This window comes from Pogoniulus pusillus, chromosome 2 (assembly GCF_015220805.1).
Source record: "Pogoniulus pusillus isolate bPogPus1 chromosome 2, bPogPus1.pri, whole genome shotgun sequence".
NCBI classification, from domain to species: domain Eukaryota; kingdom Metazoa; phylum Chordata; class Aves; order Piciformes; family Lybiidae; genus Pogoniulus; species Pogoniulus pusillus.
The window spans coordinates 9,464,832-9,486,270 of NC_087265.1; the positions used below are offsets into that span (position 1 = coordinate 9,464,832).

Here is a 21,439-nt window from a genome sequence, read left to right on the forward strand (position 1 = left end):
TGTTAAATCTCACAGCATTTTTTCTTTTCATTACATTTCAAGAGTGGCCCCCCCAAAAAAATTCAAACAGACAAAAAAAACCTCCACAAAAAAGCACACAAAAAAACTCCAGAACAAAACAACAAAAGTAAAATTCAACACTCTCACCTAGCTAATTTAATTTTGTAATGGATCTCTAGAACAGCAATTTTAAGAACATTACTGCATTATTTTGCACTATTATCTGTGACCAGATCAGTAATTAAACCCTAGAACTGATGCTATACAGTAGCCTGTAATTCTGCATTGAAATTGTGGCTCATATGAGTTTACATTGAATAACCACTTATATTCTCAAGTAGAATATACTTGCTTATAGAAGACAATACAGTTAAGGAAGGGTTTGCTATTGTGAACAAGACATTAACAGCTTGAAAGGCTGTGTAACAAGACGTTTTCCAAACCTCTCCTCTTCATTGTCAAGGAGGAGTTTTCTCCACAGTTCCTTCAAAACTGTGCTTACTTTTCTAACAAAGTTGAGTTCCAAACACTTTGCCTCATATCTGGACTGCTATTTGAGTGTGGGGACATACAGTGTCAAGCATAAAAACTCCTACACAGCAAAAAACATTTCCCTCACTCTTCATAAAGAAACATCACTAAAAACCAAAACTATTTTGTTCTAATGTCCTGGAGATCACAAAATCAAACAGGGTATATTAAAATAACATCATCATATACTTTACAAAGCAAATTCTATGGACTTTCAGAAGCAAAGAATAAGCACTGCAGCATCACATCAAAACTCTCTATGCAGGAAACAGTACTGGTCCTGTTTATTCTTGAGTTTATATGTTCTCAGGAGTTGTATTTCTTTAATAATACAGGCTGGAGAGCTGCTTGAAAGAGAGGGGTTGCTCCCTAACAGAAGGTCAGTGTATTTAAGCAATGTAATACGTGACAAATAGTAAATATGTAATATGGACCCTAGACCTCATGCGAGGACAGAATCGCAAGCACAGAACTGATCTGCTGCCAGCCAGGCTTAAGAGAGCGTTGGAATGTGACTGTATATTGCCTGCTGTCACTCAGGACTGGCTCCAATAAGAACAAAGCAGGGAGGGAAATATGTTGCTTTGTTTACAACTTTCATCTTATAACTAGCTGAGGTAAGAAAAGGAAAAAAAAAAATTGAACAAATAGAACTTTTTACTTAAAAAATCTTACAGGTTCTACACTGAACTCATTACAAGGGTTCTAACCTGATTCAATCCAAAATTATGGTCAGCTTTAAGTCTACTCAAATCCAAGACAAAACCACATCATTTAGTCTCTAGTTTGGACAAGAAGACAGAGAATTTTGTTTTCCTAGACTACATAAAACATTCCAGGGTCATCAGCTTGCAGTCATTTCAGTTTCTCGCTTTAGCAAGTTCAATGTGGCCTCCAATTTATCCAAAATTAAAGAGGTTAGAAAACTTACTCAAAGATTGACTTCTGAGAAATACATAAAACTGTTTGTTAAGTAAATATCCATTTCAACAGTAATTTCCCACTGCAAAATATTTGAAAAGAGGCACAAGTATAAACATGAGCCTCTCAGACATTTGCTATTTGCACTCTGAAGTTACTTCAAGAACACAAAGATTAAAACAACCTGTGTGATTGCAAGTGGCAAGAAAAAAACCCATTTTTATTTACCTTTTTTCGTTTTCTCTTCTCCAAATTTTGTTTTTCTGCAAGTGATTTAATTGCTTCAATCCAGGTATCAGCCATTCGTCTGATGCGTAACATCATCCACCTGAACTCCTCATGTCTTGACATCATTTTGTAGAGATTATCAAAGTTGATGCGGATCTCAGCCTTCAATGAAAGCATTAAAAAACACACAATGAAACATCATTCTTCAAATACTGTACCTTACAGAATTAAAAAATCCCTGATTTGCATTCCTCATTAAAAAAAAACCCAACATAAAAACCTACTCCTAGCACTAAAGCCAAGACTGCAGTTCAAATATTGAAGGTATTTTTAAAAAGATACTACTAAGCCAAGTAAATTACTGTGATTTTTTTGGTATTTGATATGTATTTGTATTGTATTTGGTTATTTCTATTTGATAGCCCCAAAATATGTTTGCACTGTTTCACAATGTACTTGTTTCTCCAGTGTAAGATTTGGTTTTGTTCATGTCCTTCAAAATGAGGTTATCTGTAAAACACAACATAAAATCAGACCACTGCTCTGCAGATTGTTGTGTATTGTGCATTTCTCAAACACAAGGAAGTTTCCTATTACACCATGAAGGAAGAACATTATTAGAGCATAGATTTTAAAAGGAAATATTAATTTTAAATATAGACTAACCCAAGAACAATTCAGTTTTACAAAATGAGACAGGCTAAACCTAAATTACGCAAGCAACGTTCATACATAGCCCAGCAATATTCTTAAAGTATCTAAGTGCCACATAATAAGGCTACAACAGTTTAGAAACAATTCTGCATGCTGTATATTTTTTAAAGAAATGAACATTAGGAGTAAGCAAAACATACAACTAAATTGAAATGTATATAAAACTCTTCTATTACAGCAATAACAATGGACAGTTTCACATATGGTCACATAACACTGGTGAACAGTTTATGCATTTGTAATTTTTCACAGTACCTGTGCACCATATTTCATGAATTTAAGCACAAAAATGTTTTTAATGGAAATCTAACACCAAGACTGCAGTCCTTTTACTACAGGCAAGGACACTTGTGTTAATTATTGAGGAGCTGAGGAATAAAAATGGTCAATATTAGTCTTATTAGTATTTATGTGGCACAGGATTCCAGGATCTTTTGCATGAATCACAATTACTGAACTATTTCTCAGGTTTTAATGCTGGCCTTACCATTGTCTTCTGATCAGTTTCTTCATTAGGATTTTTTGCTCTCCAAGGTAAACGAGGACACCAATTTTCAACCTGTAAATCAATCACATGAAAATATATCAGTCTTCTTGCAGCTGGTCTTCCAAAGTCTCTAACTGCCTTTATATTACACCTTTCTGAGGCATCAGCTGGTTAGTAAGTCACTGCAAAGTAAAACTGGGTTTTTTTGCAATTCAATACTTCTACTACTGCCTGCTAGTGAAAAAAAAAACAGGAGGGGGAAAACGAGCAACAATTAGTAGTTAGGGAAGGAAACGCAAAACGGATGCAAGCCTCTGAAAGCTCCTGTGCTCTCCCTAAGGATCTTGCTTGTCCTGCAGAATTTTTACTATTCACGTGCCTTAAGAAATTAGACCATTTGCTTAAGGGAAGAAAGAATCTTACTGTTGCAGGCAAAGCAATGGAAATAGAAAGATAACCGTACTGTGAAAAGGGAGAAATGCAAAAATCTATAGGCCAGCTAAGATACCCCCCATTGCTACTGACTAAGTTTGTAACTCCCAGAGAATTGAAAGTCAAGAGTTGCTCTTACGGTTTGTCCAGTCACAAACTCATCAAAACACAATTTTAGCTTAATCATGCTGCAGCAAGCCTGAAGCATTAGAGATTAAAAGCTTAAGGTCATGCCAAATGATTGCTAAGAAAACCAATCACAAGAAAACAAATTAAAAGACATCACAACCTCATTAAAGAAAAAATGTATCAAGCTCGGGGTCCTCAGACAAATTACATAAAAGCATTAATTTGAATGCTACGATTTAATCTACTCAACATTTAATACAACACTGGAAAGTAGTGACTTGATCAACCTCATTTGAAAACATCTGTTTATTCAGTGGTCTCCAACTCTAGAAGCATTCTAGAAATTGTAGCAGTCAACAATTCTAACTTTTACTAGCCTATGTTGTGGAGTGACCAGCAGAAAGAGAGTTGCAAGATCTGTATTACAAATCATGCACAGTCCCAATCCCCCACTTTGGTTTTCTTTTTTCTAACAGTACAAAGTTTTTTACTAGTCATAGTATTATAGCTTATCTAAATTAATGACATTTCAAGGACTGCTGTAGATGCCCTTTTCTGGCTTCATGTATTTCATGCTGCACCATCAGGCATCCTAAAGGAATTGAAGATTTTTCAGAGCTGCCAAGGACAGTGAGCAGCACGCCTCACTGACTGAAAAACAAATACAGATCTTTTGTGCTTTCAGAAATATTCCCTCTAGTCTAAATTAAATTACACTAATTCCAACCATAAATAAACACTGAATAGCCTCAAAGTAGTACCTGTATGCAGATAGTCTAGCACTCTTTTTTTCCTTATTGATATTCTGTCAATTTTTCTTTTCAGTGGAAGGATCAACTTAATGCACCAGCTAGCTTTTAAACACATACTCTTCAAAGTATGCCAATTGCTTTGTTATTTTTAGGGCTGAAAATACACTGGAATGAATGCTTAGGTGTTCTCTTACAGTAAAAGGAAAGAATCCTGCTAACTCTTATGAATTGATGGTTCACAAAGAGCTGTTGCATAGGGAGATAATACACACCAAAAAAAAGCAAAGATGATGCAGATGAGTCTAATGTACCACAGGAAAGGGAAAGAAGAAAAAACCTTATTGATTTAATGTATTGACACATGGGAAAGTGGGGAGGTAGAGGCAAAATACTGACTGACTAATGAGACAAATTTCAGTAGTGAATTTCAGGTACTGGGCAAAAAAAGATCAAAACATAAATGCCCATAAGTAGAAAACATTATGATAGTAAAACCAGCCAAGATACTAATGCAAATTCTGTTGTTGGAACATGAGTTAATTTAGCAGATAATTAAAGAATCAACTGGAACTAGTAAGTCATGGTTGCAAGAGAAACTGAGAGGAAAATAAAAAAAATTAATGCACCAGAAGACATTTCTAGGTAATAGTAGGTATTATCAGGTAGATAAAGAGCAAAGAAAGCAGAAGAAAGTCCACTCAAGTAGCAATCTCTGTATTTAGAAGTGCCTAGTACTGAAAAACATCACGCTTCCAACCAAACCAGGCTTTTCAGAGTGTCTCTGCCTCCAGTTCTTACTTCCCTGTTCAGTGAGAGCAACAGCTGATCAACATTCTAGATAAGCTTTGGTGAAAGGCAGAGGAGTTTCAACCTATGCAACTACACAAGATATCAAAGACTTCAGAGACAGCCTTTGTAGACTCACTGGAAAAGGAAACAATAGCACTGACAGGCTTCTATTACAGAATTAAAAATCCTGCCAACTTGACGTTACACTAGATATCTACCAGGCTGCTAAGTTTTATTGCTGCTTTCCTTAAAAACCACAGAAATTTCATTTTAATATGTATTTCAAGTAAAAAGCATCCAGTTCAGTGTGTTTTTCCACTGCACTATGAAAAATTAAAGTCTACAGTGGTACAAAGCCTGCTTAAGAAACAGAAGTCAGCATTTTGTGTCAGAGTTAAAAGTAACAGTCTGCACTAAACCAGATGAGCAGAAAAACTAACTTTGTTTTCTTTTGTTTAGCTCCACATAATGATACACAGTAGTGCAGAACACATACCACTTCTGCCACACTCTTGGCCCTCTTCAAGAAAGTCCCCTTCTGCTCCTTCCTTTGCTCTTTCCTTCCTTGGTCTTCCCCTCTTGCCCACTGTACTACTATTAAATTCAAACTGAGCACTCCTCATCCAGAACACACAATCTCTCACCTTTAAGCCCAGAAAATACTTTCAATTACAGCTCTTGACAGGGCCCACAGTTTCATGAGAACTTCAGATGACCTAGAAAGTGGGTGGATGGGGTTTTCTGTTTATTTGTTTTTTAAACAACCAAGAACTACCATTTTGGCTTATCACTTCAGGATTTCTCATACAGAACACCACAAGGATGCCTATAACTAAATATGAAAATGAAGTGTTTTTCCTGGTTGCCTTGCATGACTCAAATATGTCCCACAAGAGCAAATCATCATACTCATCATTTTTGGACAAGTCTTGCAGCTGTTCTTCTGAGATTCTGACTATTAACCACTTCCATGGGAACTTCTCTGAAAATCAAGGTTATTGAAAAATACAGGAGGATGCTCATGAAATTATTCTTTTCCCAGTAAATACCAATGAAAATTTAATTATTTTTTCTCAGACTTACTGAAGTAAGGTAAGTACAAGTCAGGTTAGATTTCAGTGAGTATGACTTTCCAGCTACAGGTACTGCTCAGATTAACTGCAGACAACACTGGTCAGGCCACACCTTGAGTACTGTGTCCAGTTCTGGGCTCCTCAATATAAGAGAGATGTTGAGACACTGGAATGTGTCCAGAGAAGGTTGACAAAGCTGGTGAGAGGCCTGGAACACAAACTCTATAAGGAGAGGCTGAGGGAACTGGAGTTGTTTAGCCTGGAGAAGAGGAAACTCAAGGGTGAGCTCACTGCTGTCTACAACTACCTGAAGGGACATTGTAGCCAGGTGGGGGTTGGTCTCTTCTCCCAGGCAACCAGCAAGAGAAGAAGGGGACACAGTCTCAAGTTGTGCCAGGGCAGGTCTAGGCTGGATGTTAGGAGGAAGTTCTTCCCAGAGAGAGTGATTGGCATTGGAATGGGCTGCCCAGGGAGGTGGTGGAGTTGCTGTCCCTGGAGGTGTTTGAGAAAAGCCTGGATGAGGCATTTAGTGCCATGGTCTAGTTGATTGGACAGGGCTGGGTGCTAGGCTGGAATGGATGATCTTGGTGGTCTCTTCCAATCTGGTTGATTCTATGATTCTATGCCTTTAAGACTGATCATTTTTTTGGGTAAATACTTGTCGTGGTAGGCCTGGATAAGCCTCCTTCTGTTTTGGGGAGAAGCCATCACAGGAAAGAAGACAACCTGGCGCCACTAAGTCTAAGGACCCTGGCCCAACCAGACTTGTTTGCATCCTGTGGTAAACAAGGTATACACACACTTAGTTTGTGCCTGCCTTGTACAAGGCCTATGTTTTTCCCAAATTCGGGTAAAGTAAGCCTATGACTTCAGCTAGTATGGTCAGGCTTGGCTAACTGCCATTCTGATTGGCTATTCTGTGTCCAAAGGTCCATTAGTCTCCAGTTGTACTGATGAAAAGATATGAGCAGGTAAACACAATGTGCTCTGCCATTATATTTGTGCTTGCTTGCCTGCTGCCACACTATGCTAAGCTATAAACTAGCTCTGCTACAAAGTAACAAACCCTGATATTCGGGATTTGTTTGCCTGGAAACTACACTGCCTTGAGTTTACCAGGACCAGGCTCTAAATGCCTGCATAGCCAGCATGACTTTGTGCTAAGATTGCGCATTGCAAGACATCCTGCCTACACATGGAAGTCTTGGAGATACACAGATCATCCAGAGAAGCCAGGAGAAGGTCAGAGATTGTCTGCCTTCTTTCCCCACAACCCTGTGAGGTTTGGGAAGAATCAGAAGCCTCAGTGGCTGACAGTAACAGAATTCCCTGAAAGCATCTGGGTACTGCCTAAAGCTGTAGCTAGCCCCAAGAGTCAGGAAACAATATTTTGTGAGTAAATACTTAAAGCCTTTTGTAATTCACCTAGCCACTGCCATAAGCAGAAAGAAGCTCCTTGAGTCCATCTAGTGGGTAAGCAGTGTATTGACCACAAGCAGTATACTGACCACAGGAATCTTCTAACCCAGTTCAATTAATGTTTATATAGTTTTGCTAGTTATTCCTAGATCTAGTTATTCCTCTGTATAATGTTTCCATGACCATGCAAAGAACCAATTATTATTAAAATTAGTGGTTTGGAGGGGTGAGACTCCTGAATATCAAAATTAATAAACAATATTAATTTAGGAAAAGTATCACCTTGCATTAATTACCCCTCTGTTATAGTATTAAAAACACTAAGCTACTCTTGAGAATACATTATGTTTATCTTTGTCCTCTTGTACTTAGTGTCAAATTCAATATCAGTCAAATGCATAAGGCAGTCTTTGATGCTTAAGAAACTAGATGCACCTGAGAAATCTAGTGTTCCCCATTCATTTCTGAATCACAGTAGACACAGCACTGTCTGGATTACACAGAATTAGCTGCATAAATTTAAGCTGAATGGTACTTTGAAAGTTCAAAATTTAAGTGCTACATGATTCCATGTATTAGTGAAAATTCAATGCTCTGAATTGCTTTGGGGTGTGAATGCTTAGATTCTGATAAAACTGAACTCCAGAGTTTCTCTAGCAGCTTTACATACAACCTGCTTTCAGAATGACTTTATATACCTTCTTGTTAAGTGAGTTAACACAAAAAACCCCAAGCAAACTTAAGAAATTCAGGGTGTATTTTATAGAAGCTTTGCAGATACCTGTTCCAGTAACTCTTCCTCAGAAACACAGTGACAATGAAGGGAAGTCAAGATTGCAGCACTTAACTATATTATAGAGCAACCACTTCAAGCACAGTCATAAGAACCTGGCAAACATCTGTAGCACTTGGGAACTCTGACCATATTTCAAACTGAATGAAAGTATGCTCTGCCAGCAGCATTCCACATCCAAAATTTCCCAAAGTACTTCATGCTTTTAAAGATTCATAGTGAGAGTTTAATGAAGCAGAAGCTGAAGGGTGCCCTCTCTAAACACCTGGGATAATCTTCGGGATAATCTTCAATCTTCCAAAGAGCAGGTGCAGCCCATCTACAGGAAAACTAAAGCAACTTTCTTCGTGCACTTTGTGCTGTTGCTAAATAAATTATGTGAGTACCATAGTGGAAAATAAAAAAAAAACCCAGTGCTGCTATACCTGGTGAAAGAAGGTACATCTTTACATTTATCAGGCATTATGAAAGCAGGCAGGGAACACATAACATTCACTTTGAAAATCCATTTGAGGATTTGATGTGAAAGAACTGCTCCCATTGGGAAGGTGACTTTCTCAACTCCCCTAGAAGCTGTAACGCATATATTTTGTTTAGCATCTCCTCTGTGATAGGTAGTCATTTTGAAGGTGCTACAAAATGTGCAGTGTGCAAGGTGACTGCCTGCCTGAGGGAGTGTAGATTTAATTTTGCATTTGGTTGTTTCCAAAGGCAATGTCAAACACTGGGCATCGGGTCCCAGGGGTGCAGCAACATGACATTTTATATGTAACTATCAGTCCTCAAATGGTCTCTTAACTAACTTCTGCAGCATGCATTGTATTTGATTCCTATGTACCTAACCCTTTCCAGTAAGACAGAAAAAGACTCAACCAAATTAAAGTGGCAGAAATAGAAAAGATAAATGATCCCCAACTGCCCAAATCCAGGCCAACAGGCTAATGGATGAATTTGGGACACAATGCATTTCAACTTCTCAGGGCCAGATGTTCACAGTTCCAGCTCTGGCTATTTCGTGTTACAGAAAATAACACTGGTTTTGTCAGTTTTCTGAGAAATGGTGTAGAATTCAAAGAAGTTGGTTTGATGTTACATTACACTGAAGAAATGCAAACCATTAACTCACCTCAATGTCAGAAACCAGCTTAGAGAAGCAGCAGAAGTTGTGGAATGGAGACTTTCACACAAATGTCAGCAGCTTCAGTAAACTAGCAAAACCACAAGGATTTGAGGAACCTGTCTATGATTCACAGGTGTTTTCACTAAAATGTGCCTCAGAACAGGGCTTGCATTCAGTATACAAACCCACATTCAAAATCACCTTGGGTTTGTATTTTCCTGCTTTATGCCTCAAAGCAAAAGTAACAGTACAAAGAAAAACACTCCTGCAAACCATTCATTATGTTTCCATCAAGCCTGAAAGACTGAAAACAAAGATTTTCTCTAGTCGTAAACTAGCACAAGTACAAAAGCTACATGAGTCTCATTGACAGGTCTTTGAAACAGTTTTAAGTCTTTTGAAGCATTGGATCCACTTCCAAGATGGGTACCAAAAATTGCACTTGCACACGAAAGAAGAGCTGGAGACCCAAAGCCTGAAATCCTAATTAGATCTGCCCAGCTCCAACAGTTAAGGATCAGCATAATAACCCCTGCGTGGTGGTAACACCTACTGGCTGAGGAGCAGGCACAACAGCAGTCCCACTATGGGGTATGGTAGGCAGGCTTCTCAGAGAAAGAAGAGGAGTAGTAAGACCCTTCCACTATTTTTTTCCCATAAACTGGGAAACTGTGTGAAAAATTCACCTCCTAGAAGATATTTTTAAAAGCTTTATTCTTCAACTACAAGCTGACATTTTGCAGTGAAATATTTTTTTGTACTGAATAGAAATTATTCCTTCCACATTTCTCCCCAGAGGCAATGCCATCCGTGAAAAAGATAACTGTGCCAGTGACTATATAGTGTCAGGCTTTTTCATAACTAAATGCTAAGTTTAAAAGGAAGTAACTCTTCTCAACAGGCAAGTCTGGTGCATGGTTAAAAGGAAACCACTCCCAGTTTATACAGATTTAGCTTAACTTGCTTTCCAATTTTTGATACTTCTAATCCCTGTCTAATTCTTAAAGATTTAATACTTAGAGAGTATAAGTCTGGTTTTGCTATTCAGGGCAATTGTGTCTCCTCCAGCCTCCAAGGCTTCAACACAATTAGTGCTGAGGACTGCACAGCTGTATATCATTCACCACGGAGTGATCCAGTGCCTGCAGCAAAACAGCAAGACACAAGTGCAGAAATACTTGCAGTTTTATCTGCAAGTCTGTATAGGGGACAGCTTTAAGCAAAAAATCATAAGCCTGAATGTGCTGGATTGCTTCTTGCTTTCCTTCTGCTGCCACAGTGAAGCAGATCTATTCAGCTATCAGGTTTTTTGTTCCTGGAGGAGTGTCATCCAAAACAAACCAGGTGAGGCTGCACTTGTGTAAGCACTTTAGAAGAGAAGACTTGGGAGCAGCCTGGATTTAACTGGAATTGTTTCTACTTTGCAAATACACAAGATGCAGATATAACAAGGAAATATGACAGATACCCAAAGACTGGGTTTCACTCCTTGCTGTGTTTCTAAAGCTTCGTGTAAACCACGTGTCTCTGTGGTTCTGACCCATCTGACACACTGAAATGTAGTACTTCAGGCTCCTTGGCTGTTTAAAATTGTATTACAAAGAGGGGTAGCATAATATGCTAACTGAACTGCCTCAGAAGTGAAAAAAAAAAAACAACCAAAAAAATGTATGGCAGAGCAGAGACATTTGTTACAGCAGACTGTAGAGGCGTCCTTAAGGTCAAAAGGAGTCACACACAATTTGATGCATATATTGTCTCCTCCAGAGCATGTGCACTTAACCATTTTTCTCCTACACCAGAACTTTAAAGTAAAATAAAAAAATCTTAACAGTAATATCCTTCCAGTGCCCTAATGCATTTTAATATTTTAAATCAGCAGTTTTGACTTGAGAGCTCTGTAGACACATTTATCATGCAGCTGAGCAACCATACTATAAACTGTCAACTCTTCATCACTGTCCACTTTGACAAATTACTCTTGCAACAGCATTTCCAAGTTATCCGTAGCAGCCAACACACCTCATAAATCCACATCATTGTAGTGTTATTAGAATTTCATTTCATGCTTGCATTTGCAAACATTTAGGCTTTCAACCTCTGCTGCTAGGCATTAATCACAGAATTAATCATAGTATTAAGAATGCCAAATTTGAAGACAAGGTTAATAATATGCTCACCCAATATTAGTTTTACATTCTGTCATGGGAAAACACTGTAAAAAGAATAGAAAGTACAAGACCTTTGTCTGAAGTTACCATATAAACACACAGACTAATTCTACCGTTGTTCCATCATGAGAAGAGAAGTTGGACAAATTTAGTTTTGTAGCTTAAAGAAAAAAATCAAATCCCCAGACCTCTGAAAAAAACAACCATTTGGCATTTCTAAATCTGCTTGCATTTTGTCATGAGGATGAGCCAAAGGATCCGTTATGAAAAAACTAACAGCATCAACTGAGTTTTCAGAACTGGTGATCAGTCTGTCACAGGAAATACTGTGATTTAACAGAAATACAAAATAATAGGTGCCATTCAGAATATTAGATTCTCACATTCAGTTGACATCTTCCTTTTTAAGATACATCTGCATTAAACACATGAAGCCCCTGCTGCTGGTTGACAGAATACTAATGTGCAAATGTAAACTGCTGGTGCTAAAGCACAGTCTTTTAGCAGAAACTTAGGTCAACTTCAGATGATTATGAAATCATCTGTCTAGCTTCTATGATAAATAAGAGGATAAATAATACAGTCATCCTATATCTTTTACTTCCCCAGCTTTACAGCCCATAAATTAATCAACACTTGAGACCAGCAATGGAATGATTCAAATCTGTGATTTGACCCAGCTTATTTTATTTCTTCAGATACATGTTTTGGGTATGCATTTAGCTACCACTGCTGCTTCAAGCAATGCCCCCAGAAGTTCAGCGACAGTCAACTGAGTAAATTAATCAGAGACTGCTATCGCTACAACTAAGTTATTTATATACTTTGCATTACAACTGACTTACTGTTTTGATCTCAGATATAGAATTTAAACATAAAGCCCCACAACCCCAAATCATACAGAAACTACAAAATTACTATGACCTGCAATTCTTCATCCACATTGGCTCTTGCAGTTCTTTACAAGCAATAAGCCACTAGGCAATAATACTACTTCCAAGATCAGTTGCCACACATCAAAATTTTACTAATAAGAGGTCAAGTGACCAAATAGACATGACTTTCTGACACACACACACAATAAGCCAGTAGGAAGAGCTCCTAATAACTGACTGATAAAATTCATTCTTGGGAAAAAAGCGTAACTTAGGAAACAGGAAGTCTGTGCTAAAAACAAAGACAAGCAGTTACTCAGCTGCGTCAAAACTGGGTGCTTGGCTCCAGTAGGTACACAAAAGCTTTAGAAAATATATATGTGTTGGTTTTTTTTTTAATTTTAACTGACCCCACAGACTCCAAGAAGTGGGTCTGCTGCTTAAGAGAATCTACCATATAGTTCCAATTTCCCAGTGCCTCCCTATTACTACCTCAGGAGCTACATGGAGAGAACAGGGAAAGTGTTCAGTGGCAACGGTTTATAACTGAGTTTTGTACATTAACAGGATACTTAGTGTGGACTCCCTGGAGAGTTGCTGCTTACATCACTTCAGTCATAACTAATAGCATTCTCCAGGTTAGAAACCCCTGGAGGATTTGTAAATAGTAGCAACACCTTATGAAAAAAATCTGTTTTATTAGCTTTATCCTCTTTTGAGAATTTTTCTGAATGAAGTTATTATTTGTTTTGAGAAAACTTTGTAACAGGTACCAAAAATACGGATGCACTATGCAGTTCCCCTTCTGAAGATTAAAAGGTTACTGACCTCACTGAGGTAAATAAAAAAGGAGCATGTGGACCCATCTACACCGTAACTTGCATAACAGGGATCCGATCGCCACATATCTTTCATCCACTGTAACAGAACAAATGCACAGCCTGTTAGATTTCAGTATCATGAAATGACTCTGTACCATCTCACATTGAACTTGGCAACAAGGGAAATATGCAAGTTACTAGATCTGACCCAATAAAATCACAAATAACACAAAAGGAACGCTGTGAATATTTTGCAGCACATTCTACCTTTGCATTCAGCCACATTTGGAAGCAGCTACATAGCATACGTGTGTGGTTTATGTGACCTGGTAGCTAGGCAAGCAGAGACAAGTATCAAAAGGAAAATATAGTAAGGCTCCAGACATGGGTGTGGCTGGAGTTGACTACATTGCCCACCACTCCCCATCTTCCCTACATTACACTTGCCCTGGAATTTAACAGATCATTTCAGTTTCCAAGACTGAAATCTGCTCTATTCTGCCCAGCATCTGCCACTTCTGCAAAAGCAAGTGATTAATTTAAATTAATATTTTAATATCCAAATAATGTGTTAGTCACTACACAGCCAGCTTCTCAAAGAGAATCAAAACACAAGAATGAGACTTAAAAAACACAGATACTCCTAAAAATACTATTGTCTAAAAAAAGACAACAAATACTTGGGTATTTATTTGATTTAATTTTCAAAAATAAATTGTAGTAATTGGTAAAAGCATTTAAGTGTCCTGTAATTATACTTTTGGCTTCCACTACTAAAATAATATCCTTATATTTGAAATATATCTTGAAAGGAAAAAAAAAAACAAACAGCACAAAATGTTTCCTCTCCGCAAAATGATTTGGTTTAGTTTTTCTCATTTTGAGTTTTTTTTCAACCAAAATCTGATAGGTTTTGGTATTTGGCCTTTCCAACTGCATTATTAGTAAAACATTGGATTTCTGTAGAATCAATTTTGAGCCCTGAAGTTCTGGTTGCACACTCAGCAGAGCCTAGCTTGTGAGCAGAACAGGCAGAATGCTTTTAACAGCACTGGAAAAGGAATCAACAGACTCCTATATATCCTCTTTTTTGACCCAGTCATTCTTGTTTCACATCATTGTCTGAGTAGTGACTTCTGGCAACATAGGTTCAGCTTTCAACAGAATGCACACAAGATTATAAGCTGATCACTCACCTTTATTTTCCCTTCACAGTGAGGAAAACCATCCATAGGAGGCAATTCACACTGTTCTTGGGCTCCATTTATGAGATCTAAAAAGAAACATGGACCATAACTGAATTTTATTTTGCAGTTCTGACAGACAGCTTTGTGAATGGTTCCATTATTTTCATGAATTCACAGTCCAAACTGAGATGAAGAGTCCTACTGCACAATATCTCTTACAACATTAAACCACAGCATGCTCTTTTTGGCTACAGAAGAAAACGGTTGTAGAGATTTCAACTCTGATTTGTAGTAACAGTACTGAATTACAAAAACTGATCTAAGAAAATGTAGAAATTAAGCTAATCCATGCTCAGAATAATAAAAAGCAAAAAAATCTCCCTAATCAAAGTGTGTTTAAATCTACTGGAGTAATTTGTTTCTGACTGTAAAACACTTATAAGATGTATCTTACTATTAAAAATAAACCCTAGTTTTTCAAGTTTTGTTACTGCTTCATCAAAATCCATGATCCTAAAGTTGGCAGCATATATGTAATTAAATTAATAAATGTTGCAATAGGATCTAATTTTACAATTGAGTACCACTGCATCACATCTCACGAGGAACATTTCCTGTTGTGTCCCAAGATTTTTTTCTTTTTCACTTATTTTAACATTTTATCATTCTAGATTTTTGCAACACTCTAAAGAGTGTAATACAGAGCAATGCCTCCAGCCCAAGAGTCAAGAAAATGCAGTTTTAAAGGACATTACCACACTAACTCCAGGATGGGACTTTCTTCTGAGAACTTATGAGAACCATCTAATGCAAGCCTTTAAGGCAAGAAAAAATACTAATGTGTTAGAGAGATCCATGCCAAAGGCAGTGGAGGATAAGGTTTTCAATTAAGGTACTTCATCCCAGAGTTATCTAAATTATACCTGCATCATTTCTGTTTTTTCCCACAGGCAAGAATCAAGATCATTAAAGCCAGCCATCCATCAGCCCAGGAACGCTTCACGCTATAGCAGCCACAGTGCTGGGCTTCACCTAGAATATGCTAACTAGAGATCTAAGAGGACAAAAGAAAGAGGCTGCAGCACTAGAACAGAGGAGCAACGATGTTGGTGGATAAAAGGTAGGTCAGTGTGTTATGTACCAAAAACACCTCCAGATTTATCTGACTTATTTTCTTTTTTTTTTTTTCCAAATAGTTTGAAGATAAAACTTGAAGTGCAAGTGAAGCATTGCAAAATGGAGTTGATGGGGAAAGAAGAATCATGCCAGAAAGAGGACACTTTTTTGGCAGCAGCAATTTAACAAACTGAGCTCTACTGCCAGTGACAATAACATGGAAGCAAAGCAGTTTTTAAGAAGACTCTCTAATTTCAAATCAATAAGCATATTCAAAATATTCTCCTTATCTTCTTATACTTACAGGATTCTCACAGACTGGACCACTGACATCTGCAGCTCTGATTTCTGCTCCAAGTATGAGCATTACAGAGCATGCACACAGATATCGACAATTAAAAAGTATGTTCTAAATTTGGTCAGTCCAGCGGGATAATAATGGAGGTTTTTACTTTACTACAGCTGGGGAATGCAACCCTCCACTTGAATCACTCTGAAATCAGTGCTTGAGATCAAAGAGAGAGAGAGTTAAAAGGATCAACACAAAAATGAAATCAATATGACATTAGAAGTGCCTAAGAGTTGTATGGTCTTAACTGTGGGGCTTTTGTAACAAACTCACAATCCTGAATCCAAAATAAGTAGAGCTTTCCATAAAGTATGCCAAATTCAGACCTTCCTATAGCATAAAAGACATGAAATCTATGACAAAGCATCACAGGCACAGTTCAACTACAGGGAAAGTTCAACAATCAACATCACACTGAACTTAGGGTTGAAAACTGAATGTCTGGGCAATTCGATTCAATCAAACAAGTCTTCCTACCACTTTCAGTTGCATTTCAGCAACTATACTTGTCATGCTCAAAGGCTTCTTTGCTTCCCCTCAGTTACTATATAGAGAAGCCATTGACTGTAGCCATTTTCAGAGGAGACAATTATAAAACCCTTTAAGAGGAGGTATTAATGGTATTCAACATGCAATCCCACATACCTTTTCTTCTGCAGCCATGCTTGCTTCAAGGGTATTTTTCCTCAGTCACTACCCACTGAACATCATGCAAACACTGCTATTCACCTAGCTCTTAGTTGTACTACTGATATGGAAACCCTCAAAAAAAGTTCTTGCCCAAAAGTGTTACTTCTCACCAGAAACAAGTTTTTGACTGGCACCACAGAGCAAGAAAAGCAGAGGTGGGAATGATAGTCTCTCAGGGGCTGCAGCTGCAGGGGATGCAGCTGGCACAGCCCTAGGAAAGCCACTTAAAAGAGGAACATATGCCTTTTGCTTGCTCTGTGCTAAATGACATTACATGACATGATATTATTTCTTCAGTGTCTTATTTGTCAAAAGTAGGAAAGTACTCAAGAGCTGCTCTTCTGCCTGTTCTGTTGATTGAAAGGTGCAGCTTGCCAACATGGAAAATCCATAAACTGTCATTTAAAATAAAAAAATCAAAACCATGTCTTCTATCTCAGGCTAAATACGCTATCAGATGATGGCTTTTCACTCAGAAGGTTAGTCAAGCAAACCTGAAGTCCTTTTTAAGTACAGGGTAATTCTTTATCTTACTGCATAAATGCTTAGTGTGCAAAGTCTATCATTTGTAACATATTGCACTTTAATGGGCATCTTGTGACCTGTCAAAGAAAGGAGTGATCAGGCCTCATTTACGGTAGATACACAACTGTAATCTAGAGAGCTGCTTGCTTTTGTCTTGTGCAAACACATTTTCTGCACACCTGTGTTTTGGTAGATGGGCAGTGATCTTTGCTACTGTTCATTGTCCACAAGGTTTTAGAGGACGCCTCTATTCGCCCAAACTGCTTGCAAGAGTAAAAACCGCCTTCTTCCAACAGCCACTTATTGCAGCAGCCATACACTTCAACACCTTGAAGTGCAAGTGCTACATACAGATACTTTCCAAGCAGAAAGCCAGCCCTCCCAGTTCTCTCTGGTCCTGCCCATTCCAAGAAGTAAAAAGCCAGATATTTCTGTCAGCACAAGCTCCAGATTTTCACAGCTTCTGGTTTCCCCTCTGGCCAGCTGCACTAGGGCTTTTCCAGAATAGTCCCACTCTTGCTCTTCCATTGGAATATTTACATATAAGTAGCACACTGATGTCTCCAGGATAATAGGGAACACAGAACACTAACAATTTATCATCTCTGTTCATTCTGTAATGCTTGGTGAAGCATTAAAGTCTCTAGCAGTATTTCCAAGAGCACCTGATATCTTTCCCTGCTCATGTCAGAAACAGTAAGCACTCCTAAGATTTACCTTTCTCAACAATGTTAACATCTTTTTTCCACCATTAGACTCTGAAGATGCTTCACAGGCTCACCAGTTCCCTGCTTGACCTTGCCATGGATTTACCCCAAACACCTGTTATCGATTTTCACTTGCTTCATTCACAACTACTAGCCAGGTAACAGCATGCACAGTGAAGACAATTCTATACAGCTTAAACTGCTCCATGAAACAGTTTACCTAAAGTATTATCCAGAGCAGAACAAAATGTAGCAATATATGCATACAAGAGAGTATTAATGTGAAAGAACAGGAGAAGCAATAGAGAAAAGCATCTCTGTTCCAGCTGTATAGTCCTTAGACAAGCAATCCTTCCTTCACACCTGCAAATAGCAAGCTAGCTGATGTAACCAGACTGGGAACACATCTACATCAAGGAGAGTTGCCCAAAGCAACACACCGCCTGCAGAAACAGGAACATCCTGGCTTCCACACGGAACCCTGAGAACGAAATGCAGAAGTCTGAATTAACTTGTGAATATTTTTGATGGTTCCAGCCAACTCCACCTCGTGCTGAAGCTGTATCCTTTTTTCTAGAGCATAGTGCAAGTCCTAAGTTAAGAAATATTCCTCCCAATGATCAGAACCTGTATGACGAATTGTGGCTACTCACTACAGACTAGGCATGGAGGGTGTGCTGGAGCACAACAGGACTATTTGTTAACCTGAAGTAAAAGCTAGTACCATCCTGTAGGCAGCAAAAAGACTAATTTTTCCATCTGTACTAAACTAGCTGTTCAGAACTATAGTCAGAAACATAGGAAGCACTCTTATAAAATATCTGGTCCAAGACACTGATGACTTTCTTTAATTCACAGCTACAAAGTAACAGTCCAGCTTGCTCTCATCAAACCATGCTGCACAGAGGGACCAGCAGAAGCAGCAACGGGTAGACAGTATTCCCTAGCCTGTCTCCAGCTCAGCCTGGGCCCAGGCTGCCATAATTGCCAGCTCCCTTTGTTTGTGCATAGGCTTCTCTCATCCACACTCTGATCAAACAGGCATCCAGAGGTGAACAAACGCTGTGTATCCCATGGACAGATATCAGCAATTTACACTTCTGAATGGATGACAAAGAAGAGGGAGATGGAGCAAATGGGGACATTGATTGTGCTGGTTTTGGCTGTAATAGAGTTAATTTTCTTCACTGTAGTTGGTGTGGGGCTGTGGTTTGGATTTGTGCTGGAAACAGTGTTGATAACACAAGGATGTTTTTGTTACTGCTCAGCAGTACTTACATAGAGAGTCAAGGACTTTTCTGCCTCTCACATCACCCCCAGCAAGCACGCTGAGAGTGCATGAGAAGCTGGAAGGGGACATAGCTAGCACAGCTGATACCAACTGACCACAGGAATATTCCATACCATATCATGCCATGTTCAGCATACAAAGCTGGGGAAACGAAGAGACTTGGAGTGATGGTGTTTGCCTTTCCAAGTCACCATTATGTGTGATGGTGTATGGCTTTGCTGGAGATGCCTCAAACCTGCCTGCTCATGGTATATGGTGAGTGAATTCCTTGCTTTGCTTACATACACAGCTTTTGCTTTGCCTATTAAGCTGTCTTTATCTCAACCCACAAATTTTCTCAATTTTACTCTTCCAACTCTCTCCCATCCCACTAAGGGAAGAGCGAGAAGTTTGGGGGGGCTGAGTTGCCAGCTGAGGTTAAACAATGACACTGATCTACACATCTGGATCTTAAAAAAAGTGAAAAGCAAGCATCAAAACCTAAGTCAAAAGGGCAGAGTTTCTCATTATTTAGAGATGACAAAAAAAAACCCAAACCTTAATACCTTAAGATTCTTATTAAAAAAAGATCTGGACAGAAGTATTATGCTGTTAGCAAATTCATATTGGGTAGTTCCTTCCTGAAGGGGATAAACACATTATTATGCCAGAGATTGAATTTACTTTTGTTGAGGAATAGTGTTTGGGAAGCCACAAAGATTTTTATTCATAATTAGGATTTACGTAATTTAAAATACACATTCTGAGATCTCTTTTTCCAGCCAAAATGTAGAATGTAACAGCCCAAGAGACTTAGAGATGGAATAACTTTCAAGTCAGCACAAAGCAACAGTAGGTAATATATACACTTTTTTCTCTTAAGCTTTGTGTCAGCCACAATATTAGTATCTGTTATGTAGACACCTAACTGATTTTGAAGTCATGTGCAGCTTATCTTTTCTTGGCTTCTATTATGCAAAGACATTAATATTAAAGATCTATCTGATATGGTGGTGCTGCATTAAGAATCAGTGCACCAATAAACTGAAAATACAAATGTAAGGATGTTATATACCTAAGAGCATACAGTTGTTGCAGATCATTGTGGAAAAAAGAGAAAACTCTGATAAAACACCAAGCAACTTCAGATATAAAAGAACCTTTTTAAATCCAGTGCTTTGTTTGTGAAGTCCTGGGATATTCAATATGTAACTAAAAAACTCCATCTCCATGTTTAGAAAGGAGCCATATGTTCACCTTGCAAATGTCTGTGGCTGTTTAAAGATAAACAGTTCTGCATCAGAGATCTTAAGTGCACAGCAGGTGAAACTGAACTTGTGAACAATCACCAGTTACTTCGGTGCAAAGTCTGGCACATTAGCATGAATGATTTGGCAGATTTGAGATAAGCCATCTAACCTGGCATTGGAAAAGATACTTCTCCCTTGCTGCTCTGTATGAGCAACTATACTGGCTAAATCCCTTGACTTTGACATTTTCATGGGTTCAGGTCTCCATTCTTCCTTACAATTAAACTCCACAGATGTTGTTTGCTCTACTGAAGGCTGACAACACCCAAGAGAGAATTATATGGTTAAAAGCATGATCCATGATAGGGAATTGATTTTTCATTTGCTCCCTGGTTACTCTTTAACAAAGCAATGAAAATAAGCAATACTGAATGCTACAAACATATTTTGTCCCTTTCCTACATTGCACATCCATCCAGTAATGCTCTTTGTAGCAGGCTAAAAGAATTCTGCCTCAAATTTTCTGCATTAGACAGGTAGGAATTGTAGAAATAATCCACTAAAAGAGTATGGTGACTAAGAGTTATAGTTACTCAGCAGTGATTGTTGTTTCATAGCCATTTTAACTGTCATAGATTTTTAACAAGAGTAATACTGATTAAAGCAAACAAAAAATATTGCTGGAATTGTTTAGTGTGACATGAGCAGCTCAACTAGGCTGCTAAGGACCAACTCTTCATTCTTCAGGGAATGGAAATATCTTTAAGAATTTAACATGACACAGAAGGTTATATACTTTGAAACCTTGAGGCTGAAACAGAGATCTTTAGTGCAAAAAAGCATATTAGCATATCCTTTGATGACATATAGCAAAGACAGTAACTCAACTCGAAGTGTTTTCTTTTCCATCAACAGTTCTCATAAAATTAGGAACCTCTTTAGCAGTAAAGATGCAGCAATGGTATCTGATCAAGTCTATGCACTAATTTCACCTCTGTTTTTTTCTCTTTCTGGCTTTGATCATTAAATAAAATTCTTACTTCAATTCATTTTTCTACCTGAGTTCTGAAATCTGGTATTCACAGTGAGA

The 21,439-nt window shown here is 38.2% G+C and overlaps 1 protein-coding gene across 5 annotated transcripts in view; it reads right to left on the reverse strand.

Annotated features, from left to right (window-relative positions):
• MGAT5 (alpha-1,6-mannosylglycoprotein 6-beta-N-acetylglucosaminyltransferase) overlaps positions 1-21,439 on the reverse strand; it is a 141,726-nt gene that overhangs the window by 54,493 nt on the left and 65,794 nt on the right. For all 5 annotated transcript variants that reach the window (XM_064156052.1, XM_064156033.1, XM_064156036.1 and 2 more), the window contains 4 exons: positions 14,452-14,528; positions 13,263-13,352; positions 2,882-2,953; positions 1,681-1,842 (listed from right to left, as the gene is read on the reverse strand). In XM_064156052.1, coding sequence (XP_064012122.1) covers positions 1,681-1,842; positions 2,882-2,953; positions 13,263-13,352; positions 14,452-14,528 — 401 coding nt within the window. The remainder of the gene's footprint in view (positions 1-1,680; positions 1,843-2,881; positions 2,954-13,262; positions 13,353-14,451; positions 14,529-21,439) is intronic.